Genomic DNA, 16895 nt, shown 5'->3' with positions numbered 1-16895 from the left:
TGAACACAGTCGGTGTGATGAGGAGAAAGAGAGTGACTACACGAGTGCGGATTAGAACCAGAACCAGAACTCTGACGCGCATGAAGCGCGCGTCCGTTTAACAACGAGCTTGATTAAAAACAACACATTTCAGCGCTAGATCGCCTCTTATTTTACAAACAAACGAATATGCGAGATGTTTCAAAAAGTGGGGGGATAATATCGACCTTGGCAAAAAGTGGTGGGCACATCATGACCAGGGGTGCGTTTCCCGAAAGCATCGTTGGCCAACTATGGTCGCAAGTTCCGTCGTTACCAATAGAGTTCAATGGACATTGCGATGAGCTTGCGACCATAGTTGGCCAACGATGCTTTCGGGAAACGCACCCCAGATCATGACCCACCCGCAAATTATTCTGTGTGAGTTTGTCATGTGATCAGAACCTGACGCAGTCGGTCTGACGTCACTAGAGGGCGCTGTAACACCTGTTTTCAAGTTTTGTTGTGACTATTTGTTTTGTTGTAATGTCTATATGGTTTCCAATGTGACCAATTAAAAAATAAAATGAAGAAATATGGTTTTAGTTTCAGTGATCTAGGCCTATATAACGCCGCTGCAACCCTGTTTACATTTTTACTTTAGTTTACAGTTCTGCGGTGTTGCGTCGATGTTTAGGTTTCCTGGCACTTTATAGAGTATCCTGGGTGGTTGCTAAGGTGTTGGTGGTGGTTGCTAGGGTGTTCCTAAATGGTTTCGTACTGTCTCATGCAAAGTCCTCAAGCCTCTGAGATATTATGTGTTTCTGAACATTGATATGTGTGTGTGTGTGTGTGTGAGACTAAATCAGGCTTGTTATTAAATAAACTAAGTTTTCTGTAAATCTTGGTTGCATTTTGTTTATCAGATTCAGTTATAGTTATACTTTACTAATAAAACAATAAAAAGACACCTTTGTTACTTGAAAAACTTTAACTGAAATAAAAATGAAATATGTTTTTATAATTTTATTGGAAATAACTTATTTTATTTCAGCAACATTTATCATTTTTATTTATTTTAACATTTAAAATTTGATTTGCTGTAATCAAATTAAATTAAAACCAATTAGCAATATTTAAAAATAAAAACGTATAAAATGACAAAAGCATATTACGAAATTACTTACACTAAAATTAGCATAACTAAAAATAGAAAAATAAAAGCTAATTTAAAATATTCATAAAACTAAAATTACACTGTCAATAATTATCAAAATAGCCATTAGTGCTGTGATTTTTTTTATTTTATTTTTTTATATATATATATAACCATATTTTAAAAACTAATGAAAATAACAAAAACACAACAACATTACTAAAACTTTAAAGTGAAAATATAAAAATAAAAACAAATTCAATATTAGAGGGGTGGTATAATGCCCCTTTTACAAGATGATAAAATACTCTGATGTCCCCAGAGTGTGTGTGTGAAGTTTTAGCTCAAAATACCCCACAGATATTTGTATATAGCATGATAAAATTGTCACTTTTTGTGGGTGAGCAAAAACGTGTGGTTTTGTGTGTGTCCCTTTAAATGCAAATGAGCTGCTGCTCCCGGCATAGAGGGCGGAGCTTCAACAGTGTGTGTGTGTGTGTGTGTGTGTGTGTGTGTGTGTGTGTGTGTGTGTGTGTGTGTGTGTTAGCAGCTCCAATTACCTCTTCTCAACTTGGACTCACCCCCTTTGTTGTGCGTTTCCGGGGGCGGGGTTTATGTAAACTTTAGGGTTAGTGATGTCACTAACCCGGGAGGAAGCTCGTGTAGTTCCTACCAGCCGTTTGTTGTAGTCCTTTTCTTTAAATGCAGATATCTTCCTTTGCTTTGAACTTTGAGCGTTGTAACTTTGCAGATGTTGTTTATGCTCAAACAGCAACATTACACACTAACTAAAGTTAGAAAAGTCAAATCATAATCAACCTAACTCTTTTTTTTTAAAACTCTTTTATTCCAGCTTCATGCATTCTTTTGTGTAATAGCGCCCCCTACCGTATAACAGTGCAAACACAGATCAGTGGCGGGTAAGGGTTAAAAAAAAAAGCTCTAAAACGAACACTTGTTCCCGGGAAACACGTGCTGGTGTGTCGCCAGGGCAACAGCTGCTAATATGAGCCATGATTACAGGAGTCTCTCATTAACCCTCTATTGATCCGTCAGCTTCATTAGCGACTCGAGTGAGTCCGTTTAATCAGAAGAACAGCAGGACTGAACAGTAATCAGCGAGGTAATCAAGAGAAGAAGAAGAACAGCGTTATAAAACACACTGTTGTGATTCTGTCTTCTGATTGGCCAATGCACTGATTCCAGTGGCGATCAACACCTTTAATATTTCTGTTGAGGACTGTGAAGCGAATAATCGCATCTTAATAAGTTTGTGTTTACATAATATGTGTGTGTGGACTGTCTCTAATTATTTTTTATATATAAATACACACTTATGCATGTATACATTTAAGAAATATTTGCATACATTATTTATATTATATAAATATATGTATTTTATATATAAAGAAAAAAATATATAAATAAATATATACATGCATGTGTGTGTGTGTATTTATATATGCAAAATAATTATACACAGCACACACACATCTTATGTAAACAAACTTTTATTTTGGATGCGATTAATCGTTTTACAGCACTATGATGAAGTTTTCAATCAAATAATTGGGTTTTGGCGACTTTTTATTAGTTAAATATTAACCCTGTAAAGTCTGACTTTAAAATAATAGTCAAATAATGTATACATATACATATTTATTTTTTAACTTTTTAGACAAAATTGCACTTCTTGTGCATCATATCAGGCTTTTATGGCTCATATAGTGAGAATATGGAGGACATTTTATTTAGAGCCTCAAACTGAGCAAAATTAATAGGGTTAAGAAACACACACACACTCTCTCTCTCACACACACACACACACACACACACACACACTCCAGTGCAACCAGTGTCGTTTTATATGTGAAAATGTCGTTTGGGATTTCCTTTTTAATGGTGCATGAGCTGCTCAAACTTGACCTCTGACCTTTTGACCCCAAACACTGCAGTCTCCTCTCATTGGCTCACTGTACGTGATGAATCATAACGACTCCAGATAATGAGATATAATATATTTTATCACTTTTAAAACATGTTTTATTATTATTGGGAATCAAAACACTAGTGTTCACTTCACAGAATCAAATGTGCATCCCAGAAATGATCACTTCATGTCACGACAAAACACCTACGATCTTTTACAGGTTATTAATTAAAACTATAGAATAACTTAAACTACAGAAAGGATAATATCAAAACAAACTTACAATTTCTTCTTCTGTAATATGAATTAATGGATTTAATAGTTACCACACAGAAACGGCCCAGTTTAAAACAAATCTTGAATATTTACTTTAAATCCTTTAAATTACTGTAAATGATTTGCCAAGAGAGTTCCTGTATTTTAACTTCACTGTAATTGCACTGTAATGCGATTTATACGATACAGAACTACAAAAATGTATTTACTTTGTTTCTATTTACTTCCCATGATAATAACACCTGGGCTGACGCATCATCATTCAGCGTTTATCTAAATATGGTACAAGTTTAAAAGTAAACACATTAATTTTATCGAGGCACAAAAGCACACAGAACAGAGATGATAAAAGTGTCGACAAAAAGTGTCATTTTATTGTTTATACATTCATACTTTTATAAAATACTATATATATATTAAAAATCGAGTTAATTACATTTGCATGATGGTGTTTTATAAATTAATCTGGAGTATTCTCTGAGAGTGAGAGATAAAAACACATGATGTCGTTTTAGCTCAGTCGTCCAGGACCGGTTCTGATGACATCATCGTGGTGTTCTGGGTAAAAGCGCACAGTGACCCGATATATATATATAAAATCAAACTGAGTTAATTACATTTGCATGATGGTGTTTTATAAATTAATCTGGTGATAAAAACGCATGATGTCGTCCGGGACCGGTTCTGATGACATCATGGCGGTGTTCTGGGTAAACGTGCGCAGTGATGACATCATGGCGGTGTTCTGGGTAAGCGCGACCCGGCGCGGTTCAGTCTGCGAGCGTCGGGCCGGTCTCAGGTCGTCCACAGCGAGTAGGCCGTGGTGAAGCTGAGGGCCAGGAGGAACGCCAGCAGAACCAGCAGAACCTTCTGCGTCCACACACACCAGTCCAGCTTCTGCTCCAGCCGAGAGTTCGTCAGCATCACGCGCGTCAGCTGAGGACACATGAGGACACATGAGGTTAATGCTGGGACATGCGGCGGATCAACTCCTCCTCCTCTCGGGTCATGTTCACCACACACTCATTTAAAGGTACAATATGCAATAATTTTCTGCCGCTAGAGGGCGCTACACTCCAAACAACAACAACAACGGCGTAGCTTGATGACGATGTGAAGGAGCGTGGAATGATGGGAACTGTCGTTTTAAACTCCGCCGTGGATGTAAATCAGTCAGACGGGAATCGAAGAATCATGTTCATGGATGAGGCTAAGGTCTATTTTTATAATGACATGCTCTTTGTGGCGAGGGGGGCGTGGCTCAGCGCGGTCTGTAACGGGAGAGAGAAGAGACGAGCGGGACGCAAGTAGGTCAAGTGCAAATGACGAACACCTGTGTGTTATTGCTGTGATCCGCGTGGAGAGACGCTTATGAGCCGCGCTGGAACGAGAGAGAGACTGGAGAGAAAACTGGACGCAGAGAAAGAAAAGCGGTGGATCCGAGCTCTCATTGTTGAACTGTTTTGTGCCGTCGCGGTTGCCACGGTGAATGCGCGTTGTGCACGACTTTTGTTTGTTTTGCTTTATTTTAATAAAGTACGAGTCCGTCACGCCGACCCCTGTCTTCTTCCTTCCTGACTCTTGAACCTCATCACACTTTTATTTCATTAAAATGAATTAACCGCAAGAAAAGTAAGGTTTAATACTATATTGGTTATCATAGATGTTACTGTATGTCGAATTCATTGTTGTGATAACGCTTCGCAGTTTTACGTGTTCTAAACAATTGTTGTAAAATTCGAACATATACATCATTTGCCAAAATACTGATTAATCTTTATGTATAACACATGCTATATTTATTTACATGGCCATAAACACCAGATAAACAATGTCAATAAACTAACGTTAAACACAAATCTAAAGCAATAATACTTCCCTTACATAAACATAACTAATACCGAATGCTACATTTGGAAAATATCAAATTAAGCATGCTTTGTCGACAGAACCAGCTGCAATCGGTAAAGAATAATTGTGTTCCATAACGACAGCAAGAAACAAGCTAACGTTTGTTGCTACAACTACAACTTCCGCCTTTGTCCAGGACTCCACGCAGGACGAGCGGAAGCCGAGGGGAACGCGGATATGACGCCACTGACTGGCGACTCCCAGGTCCCCCTGCTCTAACGCCCCTTTCCTTGGTTAAAATCACAATTTTCTCACGATTTAAAAATAGTTGGAAACATTTGGGATATTGTAAGTAATCAACTTAACAAAATATATAACACTGGCCTTGAGATTATGGGATATTTTAATGCAAAATTCTTACATATTGTACAACCCGAATTCCGGAAAAGTTGGGACGTTTTTTAAATTTTAATAAAATGAAAACTAAAGGAATTTCAAATCACATGAGCCAATATTTTATTCACAATAGAACATAGATAACGTAGCAAATGTTTAAACTGAGAAATTATACACTTTTATCCACTTAATTAGCTCATTTAAAATTTAATGCCTGCTACAGGTCTCAAAAAAGTTGGCACGGGGGCAACAAATGGCTAAAAAAGCAAGCAGTTTTGAAAAGATTCAGCTGGGAGAACATCTAGTGATTAATTATCAGGTCTGTAACATGATTAGCTATAAAAGCTTTGTCTTAGAGAAGCAGAGTCTCTCAGAAGTAAAGATGGGCAGAGGCTCTCCAATCTGTGAAAGACTGCGTAAAAAAATTTTGGAAAACTTTAAAAACAATGTTCCTCAACGTCAAATTGCAAAGGCTTTGCAAATCTCATCATCTACAGTGCATAACATCATCAAAAGATTCAGAGAAACTGGAGAAATCTCTGTGCGTAAGGGACAAGGCCGGAGACCTTTATTGGATACCCGTGGTCTTCAGGCTCTCAGACGACACTGCATCACTCATCGGCATGATTGTGTCAATGACTTTACTAAATGGGCCCAGGAATACTTCCAGAAACCACTGTCGGTAAACACAATCCGCCGTGCCATCAGCAGATGCCAACTAAAGCTCTATCATGCAAAAAGGAAGCCATATGTGAACATGGTCCAGAAGCGCCGTCGTGTCCTGTGGGCCAAGGCTCATTTAAAATGGACTATTTCAAAGTGGAATAGTGTTTTATGGTCAGACGAGTCCAAATTTGACATTCTTGTTGGAAATCACGGACGCCGTGTCCTCCGGGCTAAAGAGGAGGGAGACCTTCCAGCATGTTATCAGCGTTCAGTTCAAAAGCCAGCATCTCTGATGGTATGGGGGTGCATAAGTGCATACGGTATGGGCAGCTTGCATGTTTGGGAAGGCTCTGTGAATGCTGAAAGGTATATAAAGGTTTTAGAGCAACATATGCTTCCCTCCAAACAACGTCTATTTCAGGGAAGGCCTTGTTTATTTCAGCAGGACAATGCAAAACCACATACTGCAGCTATAACAACAGCATGGCTTCGTCGTAGAAGAGTCCGGGTGCTAACCTGGCCTGCCTGCAGTCCAGATCTTTCACCTATAGAGAACATTTGGCGCATCATTACGTCAAAGACGACCACGAACTCTTCAGCAGCTGGAAATCTATATAAGGCAAGAATGGGACCAAATTCCAACAGCAAAACTCCAGCAACTCATAGCCTCAATGCCCAGACGTCTTCAAACTGTTTTGAAAAGAAAAGGAGATGCTACACCATGGTAAACATGCCCCGTCCCAACTATTTTGAGACCTGTAGCAGAAATCAAAATTGAAATGAGCTCATTTTGTGCATAAAATTGTAAACTTTCTCAGTTTAAACATTTGCTATGTTATCTATGTTCTATTGTGAATAAAATATTGGCTCATGTGATTTGAAAGTCTTTTAGTTTTCATTTTATTAAAATTTAAAAAACGTCCCAACTTTTCCGGAATTCGGGTTGTACCTTTAAGGCGAGACACTGCAGGTGAATAAGGTAATAGATATCACCATGAAACCTCCTCAGCTGATCACTTACACAAGTATATAAAAAAATGTATTACAAGTTTAAGAAATTTGTATGTTTAATTATGCATTATCTCATTAAATATGCACGATTTTGCATATATTTTCTGTAGATAGATCTGAACATATGATAAAGCCAGGTGCAAAATTATTTTTTCATTTTGTTTACACACAAGAAAAAGAGCAAATATTATCAAAATTAACTAAAATTAGCTTTCTGGACAAAAAATGTTTATGGCGAGGGAAAGATGTGTTACAAAGTGCGAGTAAAGGATGATGAATTATTCCCCAAACCCCCTTTGGCCCTCTGAGAGAGAGTGAGTGAGTGTTGCCGTCTCACCATCGTCTGCAGGTCCTGATGCTCGTTGGCGGACGACACTGACGAACTATCAAATGAATTGCTCAGGATAGACTTGGGACTCTCGAGGACGTGACAGCGCAGCCTGTGGGAAACATGGGAAACGGCGGATTAATGTAGCTGAACTCGTCTCTGACCAGCGTCTCTGAGCGATTATGATATTTATGTGTTTGTTCTGACAGTCTGACGCATCCACACACTCCAGTTGAGGATTCATGGGAAATACTAACGTTTATGTGCATGATTCATCAAAATAAAGCCAAAAACACCATATGGCTTATTGTTGATCCTGACCCTGATCACAAACCCAGTCACATGACGCACGGGTTTATCTGTGGCAATAGCCAACAATACACTGTATGGGTCACAATTATACATTTTTCTTTTATGCCAAAAATCATGAGGATATTCAGTAAATTTCCTACTGTAAATATATAAAACATGTATTTCTGTGAGTGAATGAACGCAATCGCCAACATAAATGAACAACTTTAAAGAGGACACTATAGTTGATTTCTGTAAGTGAGGAGAGCAAAATAAAGTAAACTGTGACATATTATACCCAAATATTCTTCATACAGTGACTACCAGTGACATTTATAATACAAAAATGATTCAGACACTTTGAGCTGATCATGTTCTGCTGAAGTGTGTTTCTTTAATTGCTAATGCTCTTTTTACACACAGACTGAACACAATGAAGCATTGCTTGGTGATTGGTTGAGCTAAACTGGTATTATCTAATTGTGTAGTTAAATTTAACAGCTGACAGATATTCAACATAATTCATGTGTGAGACAGTCTAACAGAAGGACGGACAAAACCAGTCAAATATCAACTGAGTTCTGCTCATATTTCATTACCATTCTCTAAACTATAGCGAATAAACTGTGATGATGTGAGACATGTGTCTGAATAAATTGTGGTTTTGACTGTGTGTGTGTGTGTGTGTGTGTGTGTGTGTGTGTGTGTCAGGCGTCACCTGTGCTCCATGATTTTGGCTTTTGAAACGTCCTTCCAGAACTGGGATAACTCTGGGACTCCGGTGCCGCTCTCCGTCTCTGCTGCCATGACCAGGAACCGGTCCTGAGGAGACGCCTGGAAGCCTGACACACACACACACACACACACACACACACACACAGAGGGCGCACACACACACACACACACACACACACACACACACACATCAATCGATGCCATAGTAGATGAAACACTATTCAAAACGATGTCGTGTTATATTATTTCACGCACATTGTGTTGTTAATGTGAAAAATGATAGGAAACAGGTGTGTGTGTGAGTGTGTGTTTCATCAGCTGGAAACACTATCAACAGAGAGCGCTCAGTGTGTGTGTGTGTGTGTGAACGCTCAGATCAAGCTTTGATCAAGATTTATATTTGCTTGCGCCCTCTTGTGGACACAGGAGACAATGCAGTACTTTTATCCTCTAACATCAACGATTGCCTTTAGAATTCTAATATAATTAGAATTTTGCTAATATTTAAGAAAGAAATTCGAAGTTATCTTTTCAGCCACACTGACAGCCTTAGGGTTAGGGTTAGGGTTAGGGTTAGGGTGGGTCTCATGTCCCATTCCTCTCGCCACTCGAGTCGGTGTGACGGAGTGGTTTGATATTTCACTGCTTCCACATTAATAGTAGAGCCCGATATTAGGCATTTTCAAAACTATCGGTATCGGCATTTATAACGGCCGATAAATGAATATTTTTTAAAAATAAAATAAAAACGGACGAAACACCCTTCAACCATGTTATGAGTGTTGGCGTTGTATAGTTTGTCCACCAGAGGGCACTCTACACCGTCCCTGTTGGCAACACTCGTGTATAACGCGCCACACATTCTGCAACCTGCTGATCCAGCCAGAGTCGGGCAGAGAGAACCGCGAGTGTGATCAGCGGTGAAGTGTGTTCATGGTGAGTTGGTAAGACATACATTGCTTGAATAACAATTAAAAGAACATCCCTATCAGTTCTCTTAACTCAAATAAGGATGACAAAATTCGTGACTCATGTCCAGTTTTGCTGCGGTTAAATAAGCCGAGAGTGAAGCGGAACAACGCGACGTAGGCTATATTCACATAAAATGTTAACACTGCAGTTCACAAAAGTTCATAATGTGCATGTGCTTTAATGCTTTGTCGGTTAAACATTTAATTTTAAATGCTGATGCGCTGTTCTAACGTGTGCGTTTCTCAGCGCGTACATGTGAAGCTCACATGCACTAAAAGCCTTTCTACCAGCGCCTGGATACTGGACTAAGTTATCTTTCGAGTATTATTGTGCTAATACTGTTAAATACACACAAGATTTACATAAACAAAGTCGGTTGTCTAAAGTGAAGGCACAATTGAGAGAAAATCTGCTTGTCAAATGCGTGTACATTAGACGTGTCGTGCTCAGCTCTTAAAGAGACAGTAGCAATTGTAAACACATTGCCGCTTGTCCTTAAAGGGATAGTTCACCCAATAATAAAAATGATCTCATTATTTACAGGCACTCTAATGTTGTTCCAACTGTATTAATTTCCTTCTAATATTTTTCTAATATTAATAGTTTGAAGAATGTGGGTAACCAAACAGTAGCTGGTCCCCATTGACTTCCAAAGGAGAAAAATATACTATGGAAGTCACTGGGGTACATCAACTGTTTGGTTACCCACATTCATCCAAATAACTTATTTTCAACAGAAGAAAAAAACAACTTGAGAGAGTAAATTATGACAATTTGAATTTGTTGTCAATTTGAATGTGAAATTGTTGTTTTTGTTCAAAGGACTAAACGTTTAGTCTTAAAAAAAATCTTAAGTTTGTATTTTTATACATTTTATTTATCAGAACTTTAATATATTTTGATGTTCTTCTGTTCTGTTGTGACAATAAAAGAAACAAGTTTCTTTTTAAAATGCATTATCATATTATTTTAGTTAAAACTCATAAATAACTACAAATAACTAATGTTAGGGAAATTTGTTAATGTTTTGTTGCGCGTTTCTGAAAAAAAATAAAAAATATCGTCCGATATATCGGAATATCGGATTTTAAAACCAACAAATATTTGTACCGGTATCGGCCTTCAAAATCCTTTATCGGTCGGGCTCTAGTACCCATCAAAAGTTTGTACACACCAATTGTAAAGTGTGTCCAAACTTACTGTACTATAATACACACAAATAATATTGCTACTGTATTATAATATACACATAAATAATATCGGCCGATATATCGGTATCTGGCTTTTTTTTATCGGTATCGGCATCGGCGCCCAAAAATCCATATCGGTCGGGCTCTAATTAATAGCCTCATTTGCAGCGATATCAGCATTTCTTGATGAGACCGACCAGGGCGCTTTAAGACTTAAGTGGAATCCGTATGTTCGTTTGGCCGCAAGCTAGTTATTTTACTTTATAAAGTTTTAAATATGAATGTTTTTCTTACACAAACTCACGGTGTTGCTTCAGAAGGCCTTTATTAACCCCTCGGAGCCTGTGAAGTCCGTTTATGATGATAGATGCACGTTTATGAGCTTCAATCTGTTGGCTGCAATCCACGGCCGTTATTATGCCACTAATTTTCATGTGAAAGTGAACTATCCCTTTAAGACTTCAGACAGAACGCTTCTGTAATACTTCTATAATACTTCTGTTCATGTTCACCTCCGTGAAGAGAAACCACGATGTCCACACTGGATCCGGGCTCACAGCTGCTGTTACTGGGCTTTACCCGGTACTTCTCTGGAGCCGTGGTCCGTACCTGCACACACACACACACACACACACACACACACACACACACACACACACACACACACACACACACACACACACACACACACGCCATTGCAATCCAGTTAGAAAGACGGAATTTAAAGTATGACGCGGAATTTCACGGGATTTGTAAAAAAAAAATATATATGAGTAAATAAAAAGCAGGTCAGAACACAAATCGTGATGTAGAGTAGTGTCTGTGAATATTAAACTGCAAAAAGACTATTTAAACCGCTTCATTTGAGAAAAACTATCGTCATATTATAAACACAGAGAAACAGTCTTCACGGCAACCCGTCAAAACTAAAGTCCGACTAGCTACGTCTCAATGTATAATAATACTAACAATAATAATACTAACAATAATAATACTGACAATTATAATACTAACAATTATAATACTAACAATAATGATAAATATTTTTTTGTGCAGCATTTTGTCTGACAAAAAAGTTAGAGAATTTCTGAAATAATAAACTTTTCATAGAAATTTAATTAAATTTAATAAATTGTTGTTTTTATGAATTCAATTAATTATACAGGTTTTTTGATTTATTCAAATTTAATTAAACCATTAAAATGGAATCCAGAAAACTTAAAACAGAAAACACAGAATTTGGTTAAAAAAAAGGAATTTTATAATTTAAAAAAAAATTTAAACATATTTCATAGAGCCCTAAACATGTAAAGTTTGGTTAAACTTTAAATAAATTGTTATATTGTATAAGTTTCCTGATTTTGATTAATTAGACATTCTTTTTGATTATTAAAATTAAATTTAACCATTAAAATAATAGGACTCCAGAAAAATTAACGGAATGTTCGGAAAAATGTTCGGTTTGTCTTTACCCCGACACCCTTCATATATAGAGCCGTATATATAGGGTTGGTACCATTGTGTGATTAGTTTTAATTAATGAAATAACCCATTAAACATGAAAGTATTATGCAATCTTGTAAAAATCCAGCTTTTAATGTTGTTTATATGTCTATGTGGTGTTTTTAATATGTAACTCGACACCCTCGCCTCATTTAGTATGCGTGGTTCTATGAATATGCAAAAGAGCCCCGCCTCCACTCACTCACTCAGCTCAGAGATCCACTGGTTGACGATCACACGTTGATCTGATTGGTTACAAGGTAGTTTGTGACGTCAGAAACACCAGCGATTTCAAAGCGTGTTTTTGAGACTGTCTTTGGTTCACTGCAGTTTTAAGGAGGAAATACTCAGCAATGCTGTCGACTTATGAACTTACACATGCTTTGTCTTAAAGCGTATTAAAAACACCACATAGACACATAAACAACATTAAAAGCTGGATTTACACCACAGGGGGACTTCAATTATTGAAACATGAAAGTATTATGCAATCATTTAAAGGTGCCCTAGAATGTGAAATTGAATTTATCTTGGCATAGTTAAATAACAAGAGTTCAGTACATGGACATGACATACAGTGAGTCTCAAACACCATAGTTTTCTCTTTCTTATTTAAATCTCGTTTTTGAAAAACACCCCTGAAAAACAGGCGAATCTCCACATAACACTGACTGTGTTCATTCTGTGTTCAACAGTTGGGATCATTAATATGTACGCCTCCAAAAATTTGCATATGCCAGCCCATGCTCAGTGCCAGGCGAAACTGCACCGCCGAATCATCAGAAGTTCTGCAGGTGAAGAAACAAGCAGGAGGAGGATCATAGGGAAAATGGCAGATCTATCTATAATCTATCTATAATCGGATACCGCTACAGTTTAATTCGAAGTTGTTAGTTGCTCTGCCCATTTCACCACAGACTGTTTTTCTAACCTGGAACAATATCAAGCAGCCAGGCTTCTCTCGGCGTCTCAAACGGACGAAGGGGCAATTACAACTAACGTTATATTCCCGCAAGCGGTAAGTAGTGATTTTATTAACGATAATTTACACTGTGTTATCTAGATCCAGCGCGATATTGTTTTTCCTCGAGAGACATCGTGGCTTGCAAACGAGCGAACGAAGCATGGCAGTCGCTCAGTGTTTGGATGTACAAATGAACACAAAAGTATTTTTTTAGCTCCTTCATCCGAGCCTCTGGAGAACCAGTGGGTTATGTGAATTTCTGATGTGTAATTGTTCAAGTTCAGACAGATAATCTTTCTCTCAAAGTCGTTCAACACTGTTTATGCATCAGTAAATCACGTTGCAGTGATAAGATCTTCATTCACGCAATCAACAGGCTGTCATCTGCTCAATGCTCATCACTGCAACCTTTTATGTGATGGGAATAGATCTAAATACTTAAACTTCTCATGATTCGTTAATCCCGATAGCTGTAATAGTAAAAACGTATAAAAGCTGTAATAGTAAAAGTTTTCCAGATAGCTCTACATGTAATGCCAGATATTTCATATGCAAGCATGTCAGCCAATCACAGCAGAGGGCAACAACACTGAAGTCTCTCAGCAGCCAATCACAGCAGAGGGCGTTTACACTGAAGTCTCACAGCAGACACGCCCCTTCAAACAGAGTGTTCAAACCAGGGAATGAAATCAGGCTAGGAAATATGCCTTTTATTTCTAAATTATAACAAATTTTGATCTAAAAAACATACTAACATTATAAGGGCACCCCAGGAAACATTATAAAATAATAAAATAATCCATTCTACGGCACCTTTAAGACATTTCTCCTTTTCTTCTAAGAGTGTATTTTTAACCATGTTAAAATGGTGTAATATTTATGAATTTGATTGTGTTCATCCATTTGGTTGCGAGTTCACTTGAAGTGAGACTCCGCCCACACGCTCTTCTGATTGGCTGTGATTGATTTAGTCGCTTCTGTTGTGGACGCTAATCGTGTCACGTCTGATGGGGTTACGCTTTAAAAGAGATGATTGAGTCTCACCTTAAAGGCCACGTGGTTCTTGGTGACGTTGTTGAGGACGATCAAACACCTCTTCTCTGATTCTTTAGCGCCGAAGCTGAGCTCCTCTGCTGGACTGGAGGAAAACACACACACACACATGATTATCTAGAACGCACACACAACCTTTACTAACGGTTAACAGAAAAAAAGAGTTGATTCATTTCTGTGAGTCAGTTCAAACTGTCAGTGAACTGATTCAAAACTCTGATTCATTGTCATTTGAGAAATGTTCTCTAAAGTCTCCATGTGTCATTTTTCATATATTGTAAATATTTAGGGACGCACGATATATCGGCCAATATATTTCGGCTTTTAAATATAAAAACTTATCGGTATCGGCCAAAACGTTCATATCGGTGCATCGCTATAAATATTGCTGTTCATGACTATTTATTGTGATAATGGTGCATATAAATGAAAATTATTAAATATGATTCTTACTTTAGTAAAACATGCCTTGATTATTTGAAGTAGATTGTGACAGTATTTTACCTGAACTCTAGCGCAGTGTGTAGAGTGCAGTGTGCAGTATGCAGTGTGCAGTATGCAGTGTGTAGTGTGTAGTCTGCAGTGTGTAGTATGGAGTGTGTAGTGTGCAGTGTGCAGTGTGTAGTGTGCAGTATGCAGTGTGTAGTATGGAGTGTGTAGTGTGCAGTGTGTAGTGTGCAGAGTGCAGTGTGTAGTGTGTAGTCTGCAGAGTGCAGTGTGTAGTGTGCAGTGTGTAGTGTGCAGTGTGTAGTGTGCAGTCTGCAGAGTGCAGTGTGTAGAGTGCAGTGTGTAGAGTGCAGTGTGTAGTGTGCAGTGTGTGGAGTGCAGTGTGTAGAGTGCAGTGTGTAGAGTGCAGTGTGTAGAGTGCAGTGTGTAGTGTGCAGTGTGTAGTGTGTAGTGTGCAGTGTGTGGAGTGCAGTGTGTAGAGTGCAGTGTGTAGTGTGCAGTGTGTAGTGTGCAGTGTGTGGAGTGCAGTGTGTAGAGTGCAGTGTGTAGTGTGCAGTGTGTAGTGTGCAGTGTGTAGAGTGCAGTGTGTAGAGTGCAGTGTGTAGTGTGCAGTGTGTAGTGTGCAGTGTGTAGAGTGCAGTGTGTAGAGTGTAGAGTGCAGTGTGTAGAGTGCAGTGTGTAGTGTGCAGTGTGTAGTGTGCAGTGTGCAGTGTGTAGTGTGCAGTGTGTAGAGTGCAGTGTGTAGAGTGCAGTGTGTAGAGTGCAGAGTGCAGTGTGCAGTGTGTAGTGTGCAGTGTGTAGTGTGTAGTGTGCAGTGTGTAGAGTGCAGTGTGTAGAGTGCAGTGTGTAGAGTGCAGTGTGTAGTGTGCAGTGTGTAGAGTGCAGTGTGTAGAGTGCAGTGTGTAGAGTGCAGAGTGCAGTGTGTAGTGTGCAGTGTGTAGAGTGCAGTGTGTAGTGTGTAGTGTGTAGTGTGCAGTGTGCAGTGTGTAGAGTGCAGTGTGTAGTGTGCAGTGTGTAGTGTGCAGTGTGCAGTGTGTAGTGTGCAGTGTGTAGTGTGCAGTGTGTAGTGTGCAGTGTGTAGAGTGCAGTGTGTAGTGTGCAGTGTGTAGTGTGCAGTGTGTAGTGTGCAGTGTGTAGTGTGCAGTGTGTAGTGTGCAGTGTGTAGAGTGCAGTGTGTAGTGTGCAGTGTGTAGTGTGCAGTGTGTAGTGTGCAGTGTGTAGTGTGCAGTGTGTAGTGTGCAGTGTGTAGTGTGCAGTGTGCAGTGTGTAGTGTGCAGTGTGTAGTGTGCAGTGTGCAGTGTGTAGTGTGCAGTGTGTAGAGTGCAGTGTGTAGTGTGTAGTGTGTAGTGTGCAGTGTGTAGAGTGCAGTGTGTAGTGTGCAGTGTGTAGTGTGCAGTGTGCAGTGTGTAGTGTGTAGTGTGCAGTGTGTAGTGTGCAGTGTGCAGTGTGTAGTGTGCAGTGTGTAGAGTGTAGTGTGCAGTGTGTAGTGTGCAGTGTGCAGTGTGTAGTGTGCAGTGTGTAGAGTGCAGTGTGTAGTGTGTAGTGTGTAGTGTGCAGTGTGCAGTGTGTAGAGTGCAGTGTGTAGTGTGCAGTGTGTAGTGTGCAGTGTGTAGTGTGCAGTGTGCAGTGTGTAGAGTGCAGTGTGTAGTGTGCAGTGTGCAGTGTGCAGTGTGTAGTGTGCAGTGTGTAGAGTGCAGTGTGTAGTGTGCAGTGTGCAGTGTGCAGTGTGTAGTGTGCAGTGTGTAGAGTGCAGTGTGTAGTGTGTAGTGTGCAGTGTGTAGTGTGCAGTGTGCAGTGTGCAGTGTGTAGTGTGCAGTGTGTAGAGTGCAGTGTGTAGTGTGTAGTGTGTAGTGTGCAGTGTGTAGAGTGCAGTGTGCAGTGTGTAGTGTGCAGTGTGCAGTGTGTAGTGTGCAGTGTGCAGTGTGCAGTGTGTAGTGTGCAGTGTGCAGTGTGTAGTGTGCAGTGTGTAGAGTGCAGTGTGTAGTGTGTAGTGTGTAGTGTGCAGTGTGCAGTGTGTAGAGTGCAGTGTGTAGTGTGCAGTGTGTAGTGTGCAGTGTGCAGTGTGTAGTGTGCAGTGTGTAGTGTGCAGTGTGCAGTGTGTAGTGTGCAGTGTGTAGTGTGCAGTGTGTAGAGTGCAGTGTGTAGTGTGCAGTGTGTAGTGTGCAGTG

The 16895-nt window shown here is 39.4% G+C and overlaps 1 protein-coding gene across 1 annotated transcript in view; it reads right to left on the bottom strand.

The window, feature by feature from the left end:
* Positions 1-3664: 3664 nt before the first annotated feature.
* mospd2 (motile sperm domain containing 2) overlaps positions 3665-16895 on the bottom strand; it is a 35698-nt gene continuing 22467 nt past the window's right edge. Inside the window, exons 11-15 of the mRNA XM_079881854.1 lie at positions 14272-14365; positions 11273-11369; positions 8582-8705; positions 7582-7684; positions 3665-4256 (exon numbers count right to left, since the gene is read on the bottom strand). Of these exons, the coding sequence (XP_079737980.1) occupies positions 4116-4256; positions 7582-7684; positions 8582-8705; positions 11273-11369; positions 14272-14365 (559 nt within the window). The 3' untranslated portion in view covers positions 3665-4115. The remainder of the gene's footprint in view (positions 4257-7581; positions 7685-8581; positions 8706-11272; positions 11370-14271; positions 14366-16895) is intronic.

The sequence above is a fragment of the Squalius cephalus genome (genome assembly GCF_949319135.1).
Source record: "Squalius cephalus genome assembly, chromosome: 9".
Lineage (NCBI taxonomy): Eukaryota > Metazoa > Chordata > Actinopteri > Cypriniformes > Leuciscidae > Squalius > Squalius cephalus.
Note: the sequence above shows the minus strand (reverse complement) of the source record. Positions and strands in the feature narration are given on the sequence as shown.